We start from the raw sequence: 21357 nt of genomic DNA, 5'->3' as shown, positions 1-21357 counted from the left end.
ACGTACTTAAGAGAAAATCACTTAATCCGCACTCTGTATGTCTGGAAAATTCCTCATCTTCCACCGTGTCACAGTTCAAATCTTGCCTTGGAAAGCCTGCAGAATTCCTGGTGATAAGGCTCAGAATGAAAAAAAACGTGCATTCTTCTTTGGGGCTGGACCTTCCAGCCTTAGCAAACCTGGAGGGGGTTTGTGCCCTGGGATTTGTGCGCCTCAGGGGACGGACAACGGGGTCTGAGTTCTGTGCAGCACTGAGCACGGAAACCCACTGGGTGGATTATAAAACAGGGCTCCAGCATGGTGCTGCCTCATAGAGCTCCCTATTTTTTTCATATTTATTCCCTATATTTTCATATTTCAGCTCAGTTGCAGTTCTGTACAGGTGATCTGACAGGGCAAGGGGAAGGGGCTGGGTGAGGTGCAGACACAAATGATGAAGTCGCAGTGGAACGTGCTGTCGGGGCGGCTGCCGATGCCATCGGCATCTCTGTAGTGAATCACGGTGGGTTCCAGCAGAAAAGTGGTGGTGGAGCACGACGCTGGGGAGGAACCACCACACCGGGGAGCTTGGGTTTCCCTAACAAAACTGTTAACACTAACTAACTAACGTGTTAATAGCTGTAGTTTCATATATAGTATAAATGCTGTTATAAAGTATTGTACATTTTAAAATGATGTATGGCCATTGTGTATTTTGGACATAATGGATGGGGCATGGAGCGCTGCCAGCAAGGACGGAGTGTCTCACCCCCCAGGCTCCAAACAGCTGTGGGAGGAGAACTGATGGTGTTGATTTGCCCTTTGGGTGAAAATGTCCGACTCAGGGATTTATGGGAAGGAGCAGGAAATATTATTTGCAGAAGCAAATTCCTCCTGTGTGCGTGGGAATGCCAAGAGGTGCCGTGTCCCATCCGTGCCAACTGCTGCGGGCGGCGGGATCAGAAAATCTGTAAAACAGAGGAAATGTGCGATTCCCCCCGGGCTGGCGCTGCCCCCCAGCGCAGCTCGGAGCCAAGCCAGCATCTTCTGTGCCCAAAGAGCGCGGTTAACAGAGCGGCAGCAAACTCCCGAGCGCGTTGCGGTTTGCCCGTTTATGGTTAGAAACACACTTGCACGGATGGATTGGGCAGCGAATTAATTCCAGTCCGAAAGAAATGGTCAGTTAAGCTGCTGAAAGCAACATCTTCTCTCCCCACCCCCCGTGTTTATTGCTTAGTTTAGAAATTATAATTAGGAAAAATATCACATTATCATTGCAGACAGGGAGATGGGGTTGCAGCCCGACATTTGGGTGAAGAACTTGAGGGTATTGGGGACTCTGTAAAAGAGGCTGTCTAACACTTCTCTTTCACGAGAGAAGTCACTCTTTGTTGCAAAGCCAGCACGGGAAGCTTCAGTGAAAGCCACAGGAGCACAAAAGCCATATCTGCAACACCTGGGAGGGACGGAGCAAGTGATTCCTTAGGTTCTGGTGGTAAAACCTCTCTTGCCAAACTCCCAGACGTAACACTTCTGTGCTTATAATCCAATTCCTCTCACAGTTTTTATATGTTCTACTTGGATTGGTTATATTCTGTATGTGAGATGGGACTGATCCCATTATAATCTGAAAAGGGAGCTGGCTACCATGCAATTTAATAAGTGTTACTATAAAAGGTGTAGTTCATAACTTGTCATCACCTTTATCTGTGGAAACCTTGGGAAGAAACAGAGCTGTACGTCCAGCCACGTATGTTGTGATCTTGATGCTACATAGACTTTGACTGGACGTTTCAGTAATGCAGCCCGTATTTTAGGAAACAAGATGGGTGCACTTATGCTCAGGGACCAGACATTTTCCCTGATAGCTGTAAATTTTGGTGAAAATATTAATAAGACCTCCTCTTCCACGTTCAAAAACCAACAGCAGCTAAGAAAGCAGCTCTGCCCTACAGCCGTTCCACGGTAGCAGTAAGAGCTTTATTATGCTCCACCATTTATGTACCCAGGAATGTAACTGAGAATATAATTCCAGTCCTTGAAACTGAGAAATAAGATCCTGCAATGAACTGTAGACTCAATGTCAATCCCCTGCAAAATAATGGCACCCGTAATTCTGGACCCCTGGAAAGAGCAGGACCTAAAATATGCTGTCAGCAGGGACTCAGTCCTTATCCTCATCCGTCAGCAGGTTCCTCATCAGGGCAGGGAGAGCAGCTCCCCCGAAGAGCCGGTGGGAAAGCGGGTTTGTCAGCTGCTGCTGGGGAAGGTGGATTTGGGAAAGTCTTACCCAAGCTGCCGTCGGGTAGAGCAGGGGATGCCCTGGACGCCGCAGGCAGGTCCCTTCGGCAGCACGGCCCCTGGGGACACTGGTCTTTACCGACGAGATCCACCTTTTTAAAGAGGAAACAAGGAGGAGTTTCCCACAGTTGTGCTAAGGAAGGAATCACGGGTGGATGTGCCGTGGGACCGACAGGAGGGTCCAGCTGTTTGCATTATTCTGGCACCCACACCTGGTATTTGTCGCCACACAGGAGATCCGTGCAGCAAACTGTCCTCGTCCCTTCCCTGCCCCTCCGTCCCTCCACAGCAGGAGCTGAAGGGATAACAGGAATTATAGTCCAGGTGGTAACAACTGCACGGGGAAAGAGGAAATAAAGCTGAAAGCAATGGGTTTACCTGAGCACAGCCTTGGCCAGGCGCTTGCTGGGCTATTATGCCTCATTCTGCTGTTCACATTTCCAAATGATTCAGGTATTCCTCAAAAGAGAGAAACAAATATTATCTAGGAAACCTTACAAAAATTAAGCTTGTGGTGCTCAAATCATCTGCAGAGGAAGATGAAGAGGTGATTTATCATGTCGTATGGGTCCTTAGTCATAGAAAAGATACTTGATAGTAAGGGGGATGTTCAGTCTTGCAGACAAAAACATAATAATATCTGATTTCTGAAAGGTGAAGTTAGCGAAATGCAATTTTGAACTAAGATGCTATTTCGTGGCAGTGAGGGGGTATTTAATCGCTGAAAGTGCTCACCAGTCGTGGCAGCGTGAGCATCACCTGGGATCGCCAGGACAAGGCTGGACGGCTTGCTAAAGCACGCTTGAGTCAGGCTTCTGGGAACGTTTCTAGAGCCTGTGACTGACCTCCGACTAAATTATCCCAGTGGCCCCTCAGGCCATATATTCCACAAATCTGTTAATACGGTTCAGTTCCATTCATATCCAATTCTGCGCTCCATAACCACGGCTTATGTGTAGAATCGCTGGGAAAGGTTTGCAAATTATGTGCCATGAGAGTACATGGCTTTGTCAAAATTAAAATATTTGACAAGATACTATGGATTTGGGTTCTGAACATGTTGTAGGCAAAACCTACAACAAAGGTCTTGACAGTGTTGATCTTTCTGTTCAAAAAGAAATTTTGTTTGTCTTTGTGAACTGAATTAAATCCCATTTCTTCAGTTCTAGACTCCTGCCTGTGGCAGGACTGTCAGTGCGGGGTTTTTTTGAAATTTGTATTTTGGGAGATTTGCTTACAATTGCTTATACGATCCAGCTTTTCCGCTGGTATTAGTTCCTTGTGCCCTGCTGCTCACAGGACCTACAGCTAGATAAACGGCATTAGGTGTCGGGTGTGAAAAACCCCTCTATGGCGCTGCTTCAGTGATGCCAGAACATCAGCAAATCTCTCTCTTTTTCAACCTTGAAAGGTGCAGAACTTCGAATAAGGAGTTTAATGCTGTTGGAAATCTTACACCATAACATTTACTTAATCTGGAAGATGTTTCCACGGTTTCAAGTAGATACTGAGTCAGTCGATTGTATATATTTACTTGTGAGAAGAACTGTTTTGAGTTATTTGATTCCTTCATTTGACTTTCTGGGAGCGTGTCCTTTCTTGAAGGATAAAGAAATAAGTAGCTCAGATTTGGGAAGATATTTATAAAATATTGCAGTGACTAAAGCCACGGCGTTTGCTGCGTTGCTGATGATATCCTACTCTCAGACGGGTTTCTGCATTTCGGATAGAACAATCCTTCACCAGGTGTCTTTGGGAAGTAGATTTATTTTTCTTACTCTGCACACAGAAATAAGAATTCCTTTTAACATTTTGTCTGTCACCAGGCTGAATCATTGAGTGTTCCAGGTGGCAAAGGTATATTTATGGGTCCAGACGGTGGGATTTTGGCTGTGACAAATTGGAGCAAACTCAAGAGACGAGACTGTGGCATTCAGGAGAGCAAAGCTCCAGCTGGACAAAGACTTGAGTTGGGAAAATGGAAGATCATAAACATTTATTTTTCTCATTTTATCAATACCCATTTACCTTGCAGAGCACTTTGATTTTAAAGCAGTCATGACAGTAGGCTCTGAAACACCCACATGTAAGATCTGTATCTTTTACAGATATTTGTACATAATTTGTATTTATCATATAGAGAATAGTGCTTTTCAGAAACATCACTAGGGTATGCTTTGTTACTGCATTGATTTGATTTCCATATCAAACGTAATAATAAGATATGTAAAGAAATACAGTTTTCTTTAGAAATAAAGATTCATTCTGAAATCCAGAATTCCTGCCATCATCGCTGGGACCCTGGGTTCCTTCTCCCCTGGGTAACATCACAAGTCAAGCTTTCCCTGCAGTGTAGGTCATTTAATGCTGTCCAGCATTTTCCACTCATGGGGAACTCTCTTCCCTTATGCCCAGATGCATAAATGGTATCGAAAATGGAGTTCGGTGAAGAATTCTGCTGATGAAATAAAAGAAGAAAATCTAGCTTATTTTTTCTTAGCCGTGTTCCTACTGCAAGCCTAAAAGCAGTACAAAGCAACAAAAATAAATGTATTTTTGTCTTCTCCATGAACAGATATAACTCTTCAAGTACCCACGGCGTAGATGTAATAGGCATCATTATTTTTAAAAGTACAAGAGAAATTTAATTTCATCTTCTTTTCCAGCTGTCACAAGCAAGCTCAGCCTTCTCTTGAACAAGAGCATCCATCAGTAGCACTTTCCTGGGAACTCGATAACAATAGCTGCTTTGCGCAAAATAGAGGAAATTGCTGCTTGCTTGTTTGTAGCATTTGTAGCTTCTGCAAACGGGATGGAAATAGCAACGGTCACGCCTCGGCGAGGTTTTTGCGTAGTTAAATTGCAGCAGTTGCATGTACATCTATCACTAATGGCGATTTGGGCACCCCGGGGCTGGCGGGATCGTGCCGTTCCCCACCGTCCCCTCACACCTCTCTCCTTGTTCCCTTCCAGTTTCCCCCAAGATATTCCGCATTTCGAGTGACATCGTTGTGAACGAGGGCAGCAACGTGACGCTGGTGTGCCTGGCCACGGGGAAGCCCGAGCCGTCCATCTCCTGGAGACACATCTCCCCGTCCGGTGAGTCCCACCACGGCTGCCCCAACCTCCCACCAGCTTTGCTTTGCGTTTTCGGTTTTCGGAAGGGTGACAGCATCACTTTTTTCTGCCTTAAAACGCGTATGCCTAATTGGACTTTGTGCAGATTTCAGCTGAGATCGGTGAAAACTATAATACTACTGTAATGTAGAAATAAAGGCACCCTGAATATGAGGGTATTTTTAAGCTCGCTTTAACAGGCTGCAGATATTCACCAAACAATTCCAGTTAAAACCAAAACAAGGGAATAACCAAGAACACAGAGGGCTCTCTAGAAGTAGGAGTGAAAGTTAAAAACATTAACATATCATGCAATAGATTTAATTTAATGTGACTATCATTGAACCTTGCAATTCTTTTGTGATGCAGCACTGCTTATTAATATGGTTTTATTGAACAAATTAAATTATATGTATGAAAAAACGAAAACAGAATGGCATCTAAAAGCATAGCTTCTATTTAGTATTTCCATTTATACTTTTAATTACTCACAGCATACGTAAAGGAAAACTTGCAGCTGACATTACAAACGCCTCCACAGCGGCTGACTTGGTGCGGGGTTGCGCTGGTTCTTTCCCGGGGACTCCACACCGATAATTGATTTTGCAGTGAAGGGCTTTCTGGTGGCTCGCACCACTTGGCTGGAACCCGCGTAATTGCAGGGAAGGGCAGTTTCATGGACTGTCACGGCTCACCGCAGTGGCTCATAATCCTGAGTAACAGTTTGCTTTACAAAGCAAGATCTGAGCAAAAAACAACAACTTTTGACCTTTAAGACAATGACAATGAATTCTGCTTGAAGTGTCCATCAAGGGACTAGGGAAAAAAATTCAGTCGTAGCAAAAAATGGATTTTAACTAAATGTCACATAAAATTTTATTGGAAACTGTGGTGGTACTTTAGAGTAATCGCTTAAAGCATTAGATCGTCTACAGAAAGGAGCTGTTGCAATTTTCCTCGAGAGATAAAAAAGCAGAAAAGGAGCAGAAGGTGGGTGGCTGGGTCTGGGGGCGCTGCCCCAGCCGGACGGGACAGGACAGGACACGGTGCAAACCCACCACAGGTGCTGCGTCACCAGCCTGCACCGATGCAAAACCCGTTTATTCCCAGGGGTGAGCGTGGCTGGGACGTGCCTGGGTGTCCCCTGGTGATGAATGGACAGAATTCTGTCCGGTGTGGGAGAACGTAGGATCCAAATACCTTTTTGCTCAGAAATCTTGTACAATGTGATGGAAGCACAGATATAATTTACAGAATGTGTTCTGTCCGCTGGGCTGCCAAACCAAGAGGGATTTTTCCATTTCAGTAGCACTGTGCCACGTTTGTGCTCAGGTGTGTGTTCTGGGGTACGGACAGTTACAAATGGCACTCAAATCCGATTAAACATCAGTCTGGCAAACACGAGGCCTGGGTTTATTAGAAAATAAAATGCAGGAGAGTTGGAAACACCAGGTTTCTGTAATGGTATATTCTGTCTGCAGCAAATTACCTTTATCAAAACATAAGCTTCGTCTGCACTTCATAATATCTACCAGTTTTCTCCTGTAATTCCCAGTGGCACTAATGAGGCTTACGTGTGAGCGTCGCAGCTAGAATACAGCACTAAATTATATTAACGAATCATATTTAGAATATTCTGAAATTGTTTGTCGAAGCTGCTACTAAAAGATAAGAAACTGAAATCTCTGAATACAAATGATTCAATGTAGGCAAATTCCAAAATGTTATCATGATCTGAATCAATGCAGCCTTTAGTTGGATAAGGTTGGATTCATTTTTTTTGAACGAGAGATAAAATGAACCTTTCGTAGGAATAAAAATAAAATGTATTTAGAGGTGATTTTTAACTTAGTACATAAATTATCGGCCTGGAATCTTTATTGTGCACGTTTAACTTGCAGTCATTATGCAAATGAATTCATTATATAAATATTCATTATACAAACCCATTATGTAAATCCACAAAATCTACACATTCAGTGTAACACCGTAAGGAACACAGGGCTGTAGTTTGTAATCTGAAAATCTCCTATTGTTGAAATGTCATCTGAATAAATTGCAGGTATTACTTATTTTGTTCTGACATTTAAGAGCAAAGTGCAGCATCGATAGTTGAAGAATGAAACCAGAATGTTAAAGAATTAAGGTCTGCCTGAAACACCGCTCAGCGTTTCACACCGTGTGCACAGCGCGCGTTACGTTGCTGGGTTTGAGACGCGAGGAGCTGCCAGGAGCAGGGACAACAAAAGCCATTCAGAAATCTTTTGATGAGATGTGACTGCTTTGCAAAATTTGGGTGTCGTATGTTGAAATTCTTTTCTGCTTTGGTTTTTCCAAAGGCGAGTGCTCCCGGTGGCCGCGGGGCCAGTGACGGGACTCAGGTGACGCAGCAGATGCACAAGCGCTTTGCTGCTTAGGCCAGGCTTACTGGGAAACCTGACGTTTCCTGGGCTTGTCTAAATGCAAAATAGGTTCAATTCCATAGTTTCAAAAAGTCTTATGGAAAATGCAAAACTTTTTCTACCTAACTCCCTTAAAACAAAATGACACCTCTTGAAAATTCCCCCCATGTTCTAATGTCCAGGATACAGAGGTATTTCGTTAGTTTATATTTGAATTAGGCACATGGAGAGATGTGGGGTGTCTGTCCACATCTCAGCGGGTTGGCTGAGGATGGGGCAGCTGGTCAGGCGTGTTCGGTTGTGTTTTGCCAAACTGGCTGAATATTAATATCCAGGTGGATGCTGAGGGAAACAGGGATGGATCTATATCAAATGCAGGGGGAGAGGAGGACATAAAAAATTGCAGTAGTAGCCTCAGTTTTGGTTTTGTTCAGAGTGCTTGACTTCGCAATCATAATCACAGAATCATAGAATCATTTTGGTTGGAAAAGACCTTTAAGGTCATCGAGTCCAACCGTTAACAATCTTGACATACGGTCGTTGGAAGGATGATGCCTGATCTCAACAGAAAAGGGTGGCTTTTGTCTGGAAAGGTTCTAGTAACGTGCGACACAAGTAACTCAACAAAATCCCCCAAAACCCTGTAAGAACCATCCTCGGAGATGTTTAAAAGATGTATAGATGAGGCTCTTAGGGACATGTTTTAGTGCTAGATTTAGGTTATGGTTGGACTCGGTGATCTTAAGGGTCTCTTCCAACCGAAATGATTCTATGATCCTATAAGAACAGTTTAGCACATGAAAAAAAAGTCTTATGAGGAGCAGCTGAGGGAGCTGGGGGTTCAGCTGGAGAACAGGAGCTGAGGGGAGACCTGATCTCTGACCTGCCTGAAAGGAGCTTGGAGCATGAGGGGTGTTGGTCTCTTCTCCCAAGTAGCAAATGATAGGGCAAGAGGAAATGGCCGCAAGTTGCACCAGGGGAGATTTAGATTGGATATTAGGAAAAATTTATTCACAGAAAGGGTTGTCAGGCATTGGAACAGGCTGCCCAGGGCAGTGCTGGAGTCACCATCCCTGGGGGGGTTTAAAAGGCATTTAGACGAGGTTCTTAGGGACACGGGTTAGTGCCAGAGTTGGCTGGGTTATGGTTGGACTCGATGATCCTGAGGGTCTCTTCCAGCTGAAATGATTCTATGATTTTATGACTCTAAATAACAGATTTTTCACTAACACTGAGGAAAGCTACACTTACGCAGAAATTAGCCTGAATTTAGATTTGAACATACTCACATCATGACTCCTCTCCTTCGCTAACACATTTCATTTGCTGCCGGGGTGTGCCTGGGTGTGATATGACTGAACCGAATCTAATGCCCGTCCTATCGTTCTGGACAGCCCTGAAGCCGTGAAGATGTATTGTGTTAACGCACCGTCACCGCGATGTCGTTCTGACCATGTATTGGTGCCGCACATCTCGGGCGCACTCCAGCGATGGGCTGTCTGGAAGAACGAGCCCATCCAGTTCAACAGGACAAAGGGCAGGGCCAGACCCCGAGCAGAGCGGCTCCCGCGGGAGCCTTTCCGGAGCAGACCTGCTACAGAAAACCGATACTGGGGGCAGAAGGAAAGGGGCTTTTTTAAAACTTCCAGCTAAATCCTCAGAAACTTCTAGCTAAATCCTCAGAAACAAACCAAGCTCGATTTGAGCAAGCCGGTGTCAAATATTTTGTTCCATTTGCACTTCTGCTGGACAGCCACCGTTTTTCAGATGTTATCCACACATCCACACGTGACAGAAATAAGAAGTATTTTGTTGAAGTGCAAGTACTCTGCACGTGGATTTTCAGGCTGAAAATACTTAACTGACATGAATTATTATCAGATTTCCAGGGCTTTGTGTGTGTACAAAGTATGAGCTTGTCTTTTAAGATGTTCCTTCTCTGGCTTCAAAATCGTTTAAAAACTGGAATTTTTAGAAACAAAAGATTCAGATTTTTTTCTCTCATCCTGCTAAACTCTTAAGATCTAACAGATATCATTGCCGGTGAGGGTTATTTCACACCACCCTTCCCCTCTAATATGTTTACGATCGTGCATGAGATAATTTTAGAGCTCTGAAGAGCTGCTCTTACCCAGGCTCAGCTCAGCTGCTGCCTTTGCACCGGGAAGCTGCTCCTGGCACTAATCGAGTTGTGTGAAGGATTTTGCCATCAAACCATATTTTCCCAATTTCCTCATTCGAAGTCCAGCAATGAGCAGGTACTTTGAACAGCCCGACAATGCTGTCCTCCAAAAAGACCTTTTTCACTCAAGCTGCTTTTTCCTGGAGAGCTTAAAATCGGTGATTATTTTGTCCTGGGTTTGTGTTTGCAATGCCTGGGGTCGCGGTTCCGTTTTCTCGCTCTCCAAGTGATTCTGTCTCCCTTCCCTGGGGCTTGGTGACATCCCGACAGGTGACGAAGGGGTTTCTCACGTGGAGCTGTCACTTCGCCAGGGTGACGTCCTGCAGCAGAGGGACCATGAGCCCGGACCCGGTGAGGTGCTCCCAGGCTGCGGGGCGGACGGGGCTCCTGTCCCCCCGCGATGTGGCCTCCCAGCAGCAAAGCCACACAGCCACCTTTCTAAATAGAGGCAGATTTATTGCTGCATTAGACCAAAAGCGAAGCCTGTTCCCTTTAGGTGTCCAAGTGGCAGAATGTAGAATAAATCAGTGATTTAGCCTGATGAGCAGTGACAGTGATGTTCCTCCCCAATGCCATCGTTACTCATCTTGCAGGAACAGCTTCATTACGAGCGCTGCGCTCCTCGTTCAGGTGAAGCATTACCGGCCTGAGCCCAAACATCTGTTCCTTGCGGCCGAGCGGGGAGGGTTTGGAGAGGAGCCAGGAAGCCCCAGAGATAGAGCAGAGCAGGGATGATCAGCGGTGATGGGCTACGAGTGGCCATGACCGGGGAGGTTTCATGTTTACGGTGGAGGAGAGATGCGTGAGAGGGTTCTGCACAGAGATGTCTGCTCCTCTTCCGCGCCCTCAGCCTCCGGTGTCTGCTGGTGATGTCTGTCCGGCGACGTGAGGACGGAAGGACGGGGATGTGCCACCAGAGACACCGGCTTGTTGCCTCCTGGCTCTGGGATGCACGTGTTGGCACCAGCCGGTTTCCAGAAGCAGCACCAGCAACGATAGCACGTTACACTGACAAAGATAACGTTACTTTAAGGCTCAGGTGCCTTGGGGCTTTACAAAGCTTCCATGTCCTGCTCCTAGGCTGGGTCTGTGGAGAACAACCCTTCTTCTGCCTTGACGTGAACTCATTCCATGCTGTTTGAGGAAGCTGCTCAGCTCCAGGTGCACAGCTCTATCTTGCAGCACTTTGCACAAGCCCATTGCTTTGCATTATTTATTGTGCAGGGGCTGCCCGCTTCTCCAAAGCAGCATCTCTGGCAGGAAATAGCTAAGCATGAACATCTTCAGGCTGAAAACAGCCTACAAAACCTTTCTTTGCAAAACAAAAAAATTAAAACCATGTAGGGAAGAACATGACAATGATATTTTAAAAAGCAAGCTACACGATTAAATCTCACTTGAGCCTATTGATAATTCATAGCGCTTGATGTGGGGATTTGGCTCTTGGGAAAGGGCTAAATATTCCCATGGAAGCCCCACGCCTCCAGGAGTGAGGGAATGGTGCGGTGTGGTGGCCCCACACGTGTCCCTGAGCACGGAGGGGACAGCACCGGGGCTCGGGCTCTGCTCGGTGTCCTGAGCAGCTGCAGGAATTAACGCTCTTCGTCGGGAATGGGATGAGCTTCTGCAGCATCCCTCAGGCTCTGCAGGGATGGACCCGTCCAACTTACAACTGCTTGGGGGCTTAAAAGTTTTGCTATTAATATTTTATATGAATTTAATGGCCTGGCTTGTGATCCCGAAGGGAAGTTTTTCAGTCGGTGAAGGCATCACGTGTCGTTAAATGGTCGGTTCCCCGTTATCAGACACAGGGCTGGCGGCTTCCCCAGAGCGCGGGGGGAAATGGTGTGGAGCTCGATGGGTGTAAATAAGGGGATTAATTAACAGTTTAAAGTCAGCAGTGAAAACACTAGTCCTCAATATAAACTGCTTGTTGTGATTCTTTCCTTTGCCTCGGATAAACAAAAAATGAGGAACCTCCAAAACCACACCTCTCCCATACAAAAACCAGTATCTTTTCGTTTCAGGTTATGGGACTTTGGGGCTTTTTCTTTTTTTTTTAAACGATACTTGTAAGTACCATTCTTGGAAGATTCTGTATTAGGATCCAATTAAATGACGTTCAGTACCACGACCCATTGCGCTGGGATCGGGTGACATTGCAGTGACTGTGGTCAAGGGGTTTCTGAGGAAGAATGCTCAGAAAAATGTCATTATTATCAGGACCACTCTAGGAGTTTGAGCATCCCTTCAGGAACAATTAAAGGTAGAGTATTCCTGGAAATCCTCATGTCTTCTTAAAATCCGTAAACGGACTGAGAAAAAAATTCTTGTTAAAATACAGTTGTCAGAAGGAGAATCTGAATCTATATTCAAATAATTGGGTCTTCGTGAAGAAATTGGGAAGCAAGGGTAAGATTGCAATCTTAATGAAATACAGAGTTCAAACTAAAGCGGTAAAAAGCATTGCACAGAAATAAGTATGAATTTTCTGATGATTTTATAACACATGGAAAGTATTTCTCACTTTTCAATAAAAGTAGATGAACTCATTAATAACTCATAAAATGCTATGAAAATTAGAATTTTAATTCACCCTTAGTTTATTCCCTCAGATATTAATTTGAGAAATACTGCAATTTGAGTGAGCAATGTATGAATCATAGAAGATATTTCAGTGCAATCAAATCTTTAATGTTCAAACCCAAGAGAAGCCACTGTGGGTTTCACCCTCTTTCCCCTTCCCCTGGTCTTGGGTCTTTCACGGCTATTTTGAGAGATGCAACAGAGTGCAACAACGTTGGGGCTTGAACTAAATTTTTAGATAAGAGTAACAGATAACCTCTAAAAATGCTCCTATTTTGTGTTTTTGCTGTGGGGACATCCCCTCCGGGAGCGGGGCAGGCAGAACCCTGGGCCGGGATGCTGGTGAACGCAGATGCTCCAGGGAGGTGACAGCGAGCGAACACCAGATGCCACATTCATCCCGGCCATACCTGCACTACCTCCTGTTTTATTTCCCAGAATCATTTCTTCTGGGCATTTTTATGGACAAAACATGTTTTAAACATAGTAAGGATTCTTTCAAAAATGCACATTTTACCAAAAAAAAGATAGAGATTTTGAGGGATATGAAGAAACATGAAAAAAATGGTCATTAATGATTCATTTAGCTCTAGTAGTGCCTCCGTTTCAACAAACTGCAGATAGAAGAGTCACACGAAACGGAAGGGATCAACAAATGTGTTTGAGCCAAACAGGCCGGCAGTAGGTAAATAACAGGGTATAACTTGCAGTGCGTGGTTTCGGTACAGCAGCAAGGGGAAGGGATGTTCTAAAGGCATCAGGAAATCAGTGAGTGGCTCTTTGCCCCGGGGTGAACTCCTGGGTGGCACCGTGGGGGTTCCCGCCCCCATCCCAGGGTCCTGCACCCCCAGCTGATCCCGGATGGACCGAGTCTCTTCCCAAAGCCACCGCCGCGTGGGGCTTTGTTGGGAACAATTAGTCCCTTCCCAAGAGCCAAATCCCCACATTAAGTGCTATGAATTATCAATAAGCTCAAGTGAGATTTAGTCGTGTAGCTTGCTTTTTAAAAAGGTCATTGCCCTGTTCTTCCCTACACAGTTTTAATTTTTTGTTTTGCAGAGGAAGGTTTTGTAGGCTGTTTTCAGCCTGAGGATGTTCTTGTTGAGCTATTTCCCGCAGGAGACCCAGCGGCCTCTGGGTGAACGACCTCGTGCAAACCGCTCTGCTGCGCACGTCCCGGTGCAGGAGGTGATCTCCTTGCCACGGGCTGTGGTCACACCCAGGGCAGTGACACCGGTGACAAAAACTGGCGTTTGCAGCAGACTGCAACAGACCCGCAAAAATCAGAGCAAAGTCCGGTATACGTGAAACTCTGTTTCCAGAAAACATAGCATGCAGACATCTAACAAACCTACTATTTCAAGTGTGGTTTGGTTTTTGTTTATTTTTTCCGAAGCAACAGCTTGTTGACCGTATCTTCTTCACGTGTATTAAAACAGAGCTGTCTCTCCTTTGTAGTAATAGTGGGCTGCTAGGGCAGAGACGTCAGCCCATGTCCCGGAGTGTGAGCTGACCGCGTGTTCCCTGGCATGCAGTCTGCAAAGAGAAAATTCAGACCTGCTCCGGACCGCCAGCACCCCGTGAATCTCAGACACAGGGTGCAGTGCGGCCGCGGTTCTGCACGGACAGACACAGAGGTCACAGATGTCACTTCAGGGAATGATGAGGACTGTGACAACATCTCTTGTAGGACCGGCCTCTAATGTTGCCTGCCCTCTGAGCATTCTCACAGCCTGCTCTCCAAACGCTTCTCTCCATACCTATATATTTCATGTATAGATGTAGCCTTGTCTGTCTCTGCCTCTGAAACATTCGGCTTTGTCGGTCTGCTCGCATCTCTTTTATCAGCACACCTTTCTGACACCATTGCACTACTTGTTTTTCTTGTTTCATGTCATCAGCTGGGAGATCTCCTTCAGCCCTTGGTTTATCTGTCAGTTTGGGATATATTTTCCTTTACATTTTATCTGATTTTTCTTTTCAAACATGGAGCGTAGCTTCTCTGAAGCTAAATGGCCTTAAGCGATCAATGTTTAAATGGTCCCTAATGTGATAGGGCCATTCTCCTCCCAGACAGAGAGCTCTTCAGGTTACCTGCCATTCCTTGGAGAGGGCTATATACTCTCCAATTACAGCATTTAGTGCAACCCAGGATCCATAAAGAGTAGTAGAAATGGCTTCGGACCATTTTTCTGGGTGATTCCAATTGTTATTTTTCTGAGCATCCCACAGCAACTCTTGTCCAGGTGCCTCCTGGCGCCTTTGATCCTGTGTCTCCTCCCAGCCTCTCAGATCAAGAAGGACCTTATGGATTACAGGCTGTTTCAAGCATCTGGTGATAATCAGACGCCATCATGATGGCATTGTCACTGGAGACCACCTGCTGTCCTCTCCTGCTGAGCCCAGTCCTCGTCCTCAAGGCAGGACACGGGAGGATGAGCCCATGCTGGGATCTTCACAGCCCCCCTCTTTTGGAGATGGCTCCCTGGGCTCTGGGCAGCCTCTGCTGAGCACCCCGAAGTGTCCTGAGGCCGTGATGGACCAGGACCAGCATCAGCTCAGCCGCCTGCTCCTCACCTTCCCAGGCCTGGGAGCATCTTCTCTCTCCAGTGGAGGACTGAGGTGTCTCAAAGACTGGGTCACAAAAGCCAGTTCTGAGCACCCCACAGGTTTTACAGTTCATAAACTGGGGCTGTATTGTAGTTATTTAATGTCCTAGTGAATAAGAAAAAAAATCCCCTTTGGCTCAGATGAAGCCCGCAGAGTTTTTCAGAGCTACCCTGGACGTGCACCAGATTTTTTCCTCGTACTGACTTAGTTGAACACCAGGGGAGGAAAATGCAACCCTTGCAAAGCTCACCCGTCCAAGCCTTGGAGAACTGGTCCATATGGCAACGTGTACGTGTGCTACACCTGCTGCCAGTTACCATATGCCTGGTAAGAAAACATGGTTTTAAATGTGTATTCTCATGAGGAATAACAAGTGTGATGATTTATCAGGCGTCATATCATGTGGCGGCGGCAGAAAGCAGGTGCGGGAGCTGAGTTTCGTGGGTGTTTCCCTTCCTGGGTAGAGAACCTGACCTTGTAATTCGAGGTACCCAAAGCAGATCACTGGCATATTGTTATGTGGATCAGCAAGTCTCATTAACAGAACTTCTGAAAACCCCCCAGGAATTGCCGTGGACATGAGGCACTCTCATGTTTTTGTTTCTTTTACTTGAAGAGTTTTTTCCCATCTTTGATCAAAGATCATGGCTGACACAACCTTGGGCTGAGGAACTGGTGCTGATGGACCTTCCAGATGTCTTCCTCTCAGGTACGAAATCTGACAAGTCTGTCTGCTCCACGGCCAGGAAAGCAGCCAGACACAGTCCTTACGTCTTGTAGGGTCCATAAAGTGCACATGGGCTGCCGCAGGTCAGAGCGAGGTGTCGTCGTCCCAAAAAACAGTGAGAAAACCGAGTTGTCTCCTGACACTCGTCTTCATTCACCAACGAATTCATACACAATTTTTTCTCCCTGCTGCCTCTGAGTATCCTTTTTTGAGCTGGAGGTGCACGCCATGTAACGCAAATACGCTTACATATACTTATGTGTATATCTTTCACATAACGCGATTTAAGTTCTCCCACACAGCCGTGGGAAATCTCAAGAACCGAAAACAAGCTGGAGAAGATGAAATACTGTGCGGATGAATAAGAAAGATGAAACGTGGTATCTATGTATTCCCTAAGAAAAATATTTATCTCTAATATTTACTAAAAGATTTCTTATGTGATCTGGATGCAAATTTTCTGGGGACATGAGGGTTTAAAAACTACTTAATTTTAATATTTTCAAATGTGTATGTGAGTCGCATAACACACGTGGGGTTTGCAGTGCTTTAAAAATGCATGCAGAGTTCGCAGCATAAATTAGGTGAGTAGCTCAGATCCCTGTAAATACAGGGCTTAAGAAAAGTGCTGATGGGCATTTTTCCAAATAATTCCACCAGAAATTAGTGCGGGAGCAGAGGATGTTCGGTTTTGGCTTAACTCCAAAAGGAAAATAACTATTTTTATGAAATTCTAGGTACTTAGAGATTTCTCTTCTCTCCTCTTCTCCTCTTCTCTTCTCCTCTCCTCTCCTCTCCTCTTCTCTTCTCTTCTTTTCCCTTTTTCTCTTTTTTTTTTTCCAAAATGGTGTTGGGAATTGAGAAAGGATAGATCATAAATTATTCCCAGGATCCAGTGTACAATATTTTGGTGCATACCATATATCCAGGGCAGTACTGACATAGGAGAGCATTACAATCTCATAAGTTAACAGTAATCTTTAAGCTGACACACAGGAGAATTTTGTGGTTTATATCATTTTCTTGGTGTTAGAGGGAAAGCAGAAGCATTCTTGGGAGGTCTCCTGTGTCTGGGCAGCCACTCCTGTGTGGGCAGGGGCTGTGGGTCCCTCACTGCTGTTCAAGGCAATAGGAAATAACATTTTCCTATAAATTGATTCAACCTGGCCAAAGTGGAGCAGGACAACAGCCACGATGTGAACAGGCACTTTGTTTCTGGAAGGGGTTTTTTTTTCAACTGATTCCTATGAACAACGTGGAAGAGAAAAAAAAAAAGAATCATTCTCATGCAATTTCTCATATCCCCATAAATTATTTCATTGCGTTTTACGAATGTTCACTTCAGTTCACAATAATTTTCCAATTTCAGCCTTATCTTTCTACTTCACACAACCGGTGCTTCCGTGGGCTCGTTCCCGTGACAGGCACGGTGTATTGTGCTTATTAATGAGTGCCATCTTGCTACGCGATGCACTGTTATAATTGATGTTCTGAACCTTGCACACTTTAAAACATTAATCTCTGAAGAGATAAGCAGATGAAATTCACTGCCGTGATGGACATGAACATAATAATAATAACATTTCTACTTAGTTCTCACTACCCAGTTCGGGTTTTTGTCATTGCTCCGTAAGTTGCAAAGTTATTAACAGCCAATTAAAAGCTTGTCTGAGAAAACACTTTCAGCAAATCTTTTTAACCTTTAGGCCTAGAATTTCCAGCTTCTGTAGTCATGGCTGCTATGATGTATTGTTTTAAGATAAAAAATGGTGTTTGCCATTTTTTCGTTTAGTATGTGGTGAATGCCATGTGAGGAATCTCAAACAATTTGCTCCCCACCCAGGCCGCACTGCTCAAAAACCAGGGGAAGGTGAGCTGGGAGCCAGGCGGCAGCTGTTGCCTGGGGATGTCACCGTGTGCTCCGCGAGCTGGGAGCCGCGGCGGGGAAACGCCGCGGGGGGCTGGTGTTCGGACAACTACAGAAACCTCTGTGTGCCGCGTCTGTGCCAAGTGGAGATAAATTGGCTTTCTTAACATGTAACTGCCCTTGCTCTCTGAAGTAATGGATGTTTTCAGATATAATGTACCAAGAAGTTACCTATTTCAGTTTGGTCTTCATATTGTTTTCCATCAGACACATCTCTACCTATTTTCAGGAGCACTTGCACTGCTCCTCCTTATTTCTGTGCAACAAGGCAAACGCTGAGGGTCTTATTTACCGGGCTTGGGTCCTTTGGGAGAGGAGAGCTGTAATTTGGTTTTTAATTAGTACGGCGGAATGGTTTTTAGGGCACAACACGTAAGCACTGCGTGGTGCGGTGAGCAAGCCTGGAAGGGCGCTTTCCCTGAGGCGGGACGTGGGGTGACCCGTGGCCCGTTTGCACCCAGGGCCACCCACAGCGGCGATGGGCCACCGGTTCCTTCCAGGGCACGGCTGGCCTGAGCTGCCCTGTGGCGTCAGGGGCCATGGCCCCCCAGCTGATGAGGCTTACCATCCTTACATCTGTACACCCAGCTGGTTGACGTACGGCTACAAGATCAAACGGTTGTTGGAAAGCAAGGACACCTGTGGTGGGACTCTGATGCTGGGGCCACCAGCAGCAGAGGTGGCTCAGCTGCGCCGGGGCTGGATCGGCTGCTCTAGGGCTGCTCTCTCTGCCCCTTAAGCTCGCCCTGATCCCCGGTTTGCCTCCGGTGGCTGCAGGGCTGAGGTCCCTGCCCAGGTGCAAACCCTGAGTCCTAACGGGTGCTGCAACTCTTAAGGTGAGGTGGTGGCTGAGGACTCTGCCTTGTGTTCTGTGAAGCCCATCAGGTATGGAGCTGCGTTACCGACCACATCACCTCAACTAGACCATGTTTTTGCTAATAAAGAGGACGCTTGGCCAACCACAGGAGCGTGAGGGGCTTTGCAGCCCAGGTTGGGGCTTCTCAGCAAAACCTCCCTGTGGATGTGTGTTACCCAGCAAAACTCTCCGGCTGCTGTTTGAATGTCTGTGAAGCTCCAGGTGCTTTGTACTCAGCTTCCAGTGATTTCCCTCTCTGATTATTTCATTCCAGCAAAGCCCTTTGAGAGCGGACAGTACCTGGACATCAACGGAATTACAAGGGACCAAGCTGGGGAATACGAATGCAGCGCAGAAAATGATGTCTCAGTCCCAGACGTGAAAAAAGTAAAAGTCACAGTAAACTGTAAGTCATATTGTTTTTTAATCACTAAATCCAGTGGAGAAGAGGGACGTGGCTGAGAAGAAAATGCAGACAACTGCTGTAATGCAGACAACTGCTGCTTGTGGTGAAATTGTAGCATGTTTGGGGTTTGTATTACAGCAGCAAAATGACCTGTGCTGTTTGATGTGGCCAAAGGAAGGTAAAACGAGATTAAGGTTCAAGTTCTCTCTTGTTTGCTGGCCACAGCGGTGCTGGCGTGTCGTCACAGGCTGCACAGCCGCTGCTCTCGCTGGGCTGCGGTGCTGGGACTCGGTGTTGGCAGTAATGTCTTGAGTCATTATCTGAGTAACTTCTGAGAACTGCTGTGGTTGTTGGGCTGAAGCGTTTCTGATTTAATTTGCGACGGTTGTGCAGTAATATAAGGAGATGAGAAACTTTTTGAAGTTCCGCTTGGGTGATTAGATGGTGGTTGATCTCTGCAGAAATTTGGATTACAGCAGAGACAATGGGTTGCTCCCTGCGGTTGCCCTGGTGTGAAGACCAGGAGGACTTTGTGCAGTTCTCCTGCTGCAGGGACCTCGCTGGGTGGTGGTGACACCGGGGACCACCAAGGTCACCTGTCACCCGTCCTGCAGCCTGTGGGGTCCGACCTTCTGGGGTTTGCACACCGAGGAGGTGTTTCTGACTTGGGACTGAATTTCGTTTAGCACTTGGTATGACATGAAACATTCAGAACAGTGTTCTTTTCCCCTCCGACGTGTGTGTCTGTGGGGGGGAATTAAAAAATATAAAAAAGGAATAATTAATCTAATTCATTCTAACTGTGAGTTTTCTTAGGTTAAGTGCAGTCAGCAATCTGGTAATTTGTAACAATTCCTGTTTTCAAAATTGTTGTGCAGACACTTGGAGAGGTGTGTACAGGGTGTTTTGGGGTGACACCTTTCACACAAGCTGCGCTCAAATGTTTTGTGTTGTTAGATCAATAACTTGCAGTAGGGACCAGAAGGAGCGGTGAGCTCAGTCTGGTTTTAGCAGAACAAATATTGCATCTGTGTTATTTCATATCATGGGAATTTTAATAAGGGTGAAAACAGCTGTCTGAGGAGCTCTCTGTGTTCACAGGAAGGGAAAAGTTGGTAAGCCTGTTCAGTGGTTGGTTTGTGTATTTATTTTTTTTATTTAAAAAAACGAAAAGCACAGAGGAGGTGGTAAACTCATGGAATCTGTCTTGCATTCTGAGCCTGGATCTCGACTGATATGAGTCATGGTTCAGATAAAAGCGTCACCCCAGCTGGCCCAATCCAAAACCCAAGCTGCAAAGCCACGTGCAGCTGATGCGCTCGTTGGTGTGTGCTCTGCACCCCAGTTCACAGCAAAGCCAGAGCAATTTCTGACCTCAGGTCACTGTTTTCTCAGTGTGAGTTCTGAGCCCGTCATGTCTCTGTGGGTGGGAAGACGAGCTCTGGCAGCGCTGGGAAGGTGAAGCTGAGCAGTGGTTTGTTCTGCACCAGCCCTCGGTCCTGCCAGCAGCCACCACTCGAAGGGACCGACACCTCCCGAGAGGCTGCAGAGGGGCTGGGACACGGGCGGGATGGGGTTTGCTCTCCCCGAGCACCGAACCAAGGGGCAATGGGAGAAGCGGTGTCTGTGCGGGTGCACGTACAGGCTCGGGAGGGGACGCTGCCCCTCGGTGCGCGCTGCAAGCCGGGGGGGCCAGGCCTGGCTGCAGCATACGGTGTGAGCTATCTGTCTGCGGTGACAAACATGCTACAGGCTGCTAAGCCAACCAACAAGCTCGTGAATACTTGAACCAAGTGTCCAAGCTGCTCTCTGTCCTGGTCTAAGCTGGAAGTGTCCTTGTGTGGATGCACGTGGCGTTCTGACATGTTCAGACAAACTTCTGCGTCTGCACTAGGGATGGGCACAGTATTTTTTTTAAAATATTTCTTACAACTAAATAAGAAAATGGAGTGAGGAAAAAATAAAATTGAAGCAATGTAAATCTGAGATCTAGCTACAGCATGAAGCAGTTTGTATCCGTGAATGATTTGTTGCAGTCAGCTAATTGCTGATGCGCTTGTTCGGATTTGTGCGCGGTCCCTGGGCAGCTCAGCGCCGTGCAGATGCGCTCCCAGCTCCCGCTGCTGGCGCTCAGCCCTTCTGAGCAGGCAGAATGTGGCTCGTGGTGGTCAGCAGAGGGTCGTGCCGGGGGTGGCCGGTGCTGGGAGAGCTCGTCGTGCCGTCACCAGCCCCGGGGACACGGCGCGTGCTGCGGGTGGGACGTG

At 46.4% G+C, this 21357-nt stretch overlaps 1 protein-coding gene across 3 annotated transcripts in view; it reads left to right on the top strand.

Annotated features, from left to right (window-relative positions):
* NEGR1 (neuronal growth regulator 1) overlaps positions 1–21357 on the top strand; it is a 227964-nt gene that overhangs the window by 136677 nt on the left and 69930 nt on the right. For all 3 annotated transcript variants that reach the window (XM_065656334.1, XM_065656333.1, XM_065656332.1), the window contains exons 3-4: positions 5254–5379; positions 18962–19093. In XM_065656334.1, the coding sequence (XP_065512406.1) occupies positions 5254–5379; positions 18962–19093 (258 nt within the window). The remainder of the gene's footprint in view (positions 1–5253; positions 5380–18961; positions 19094–21357) is intronic.

The sequence above is a fragment of the Caloenas nicobarica genome, chromosome Z (genome assembly GCF_036013445.1).
Source record: "Caloenas nicobarica isolate bCalNic1 chromosome Z, bCalNic1.hap1, whole genome shotgun sequence".
NCBI lineage: Eukaryota > Metazoa > Chordata > Aves > Columbiformes > Columbidae > Caloenas > Caloenas nicobarica.
This window is presented reverse-complemented; position numbering and strand designations above follow the sequence as displayed.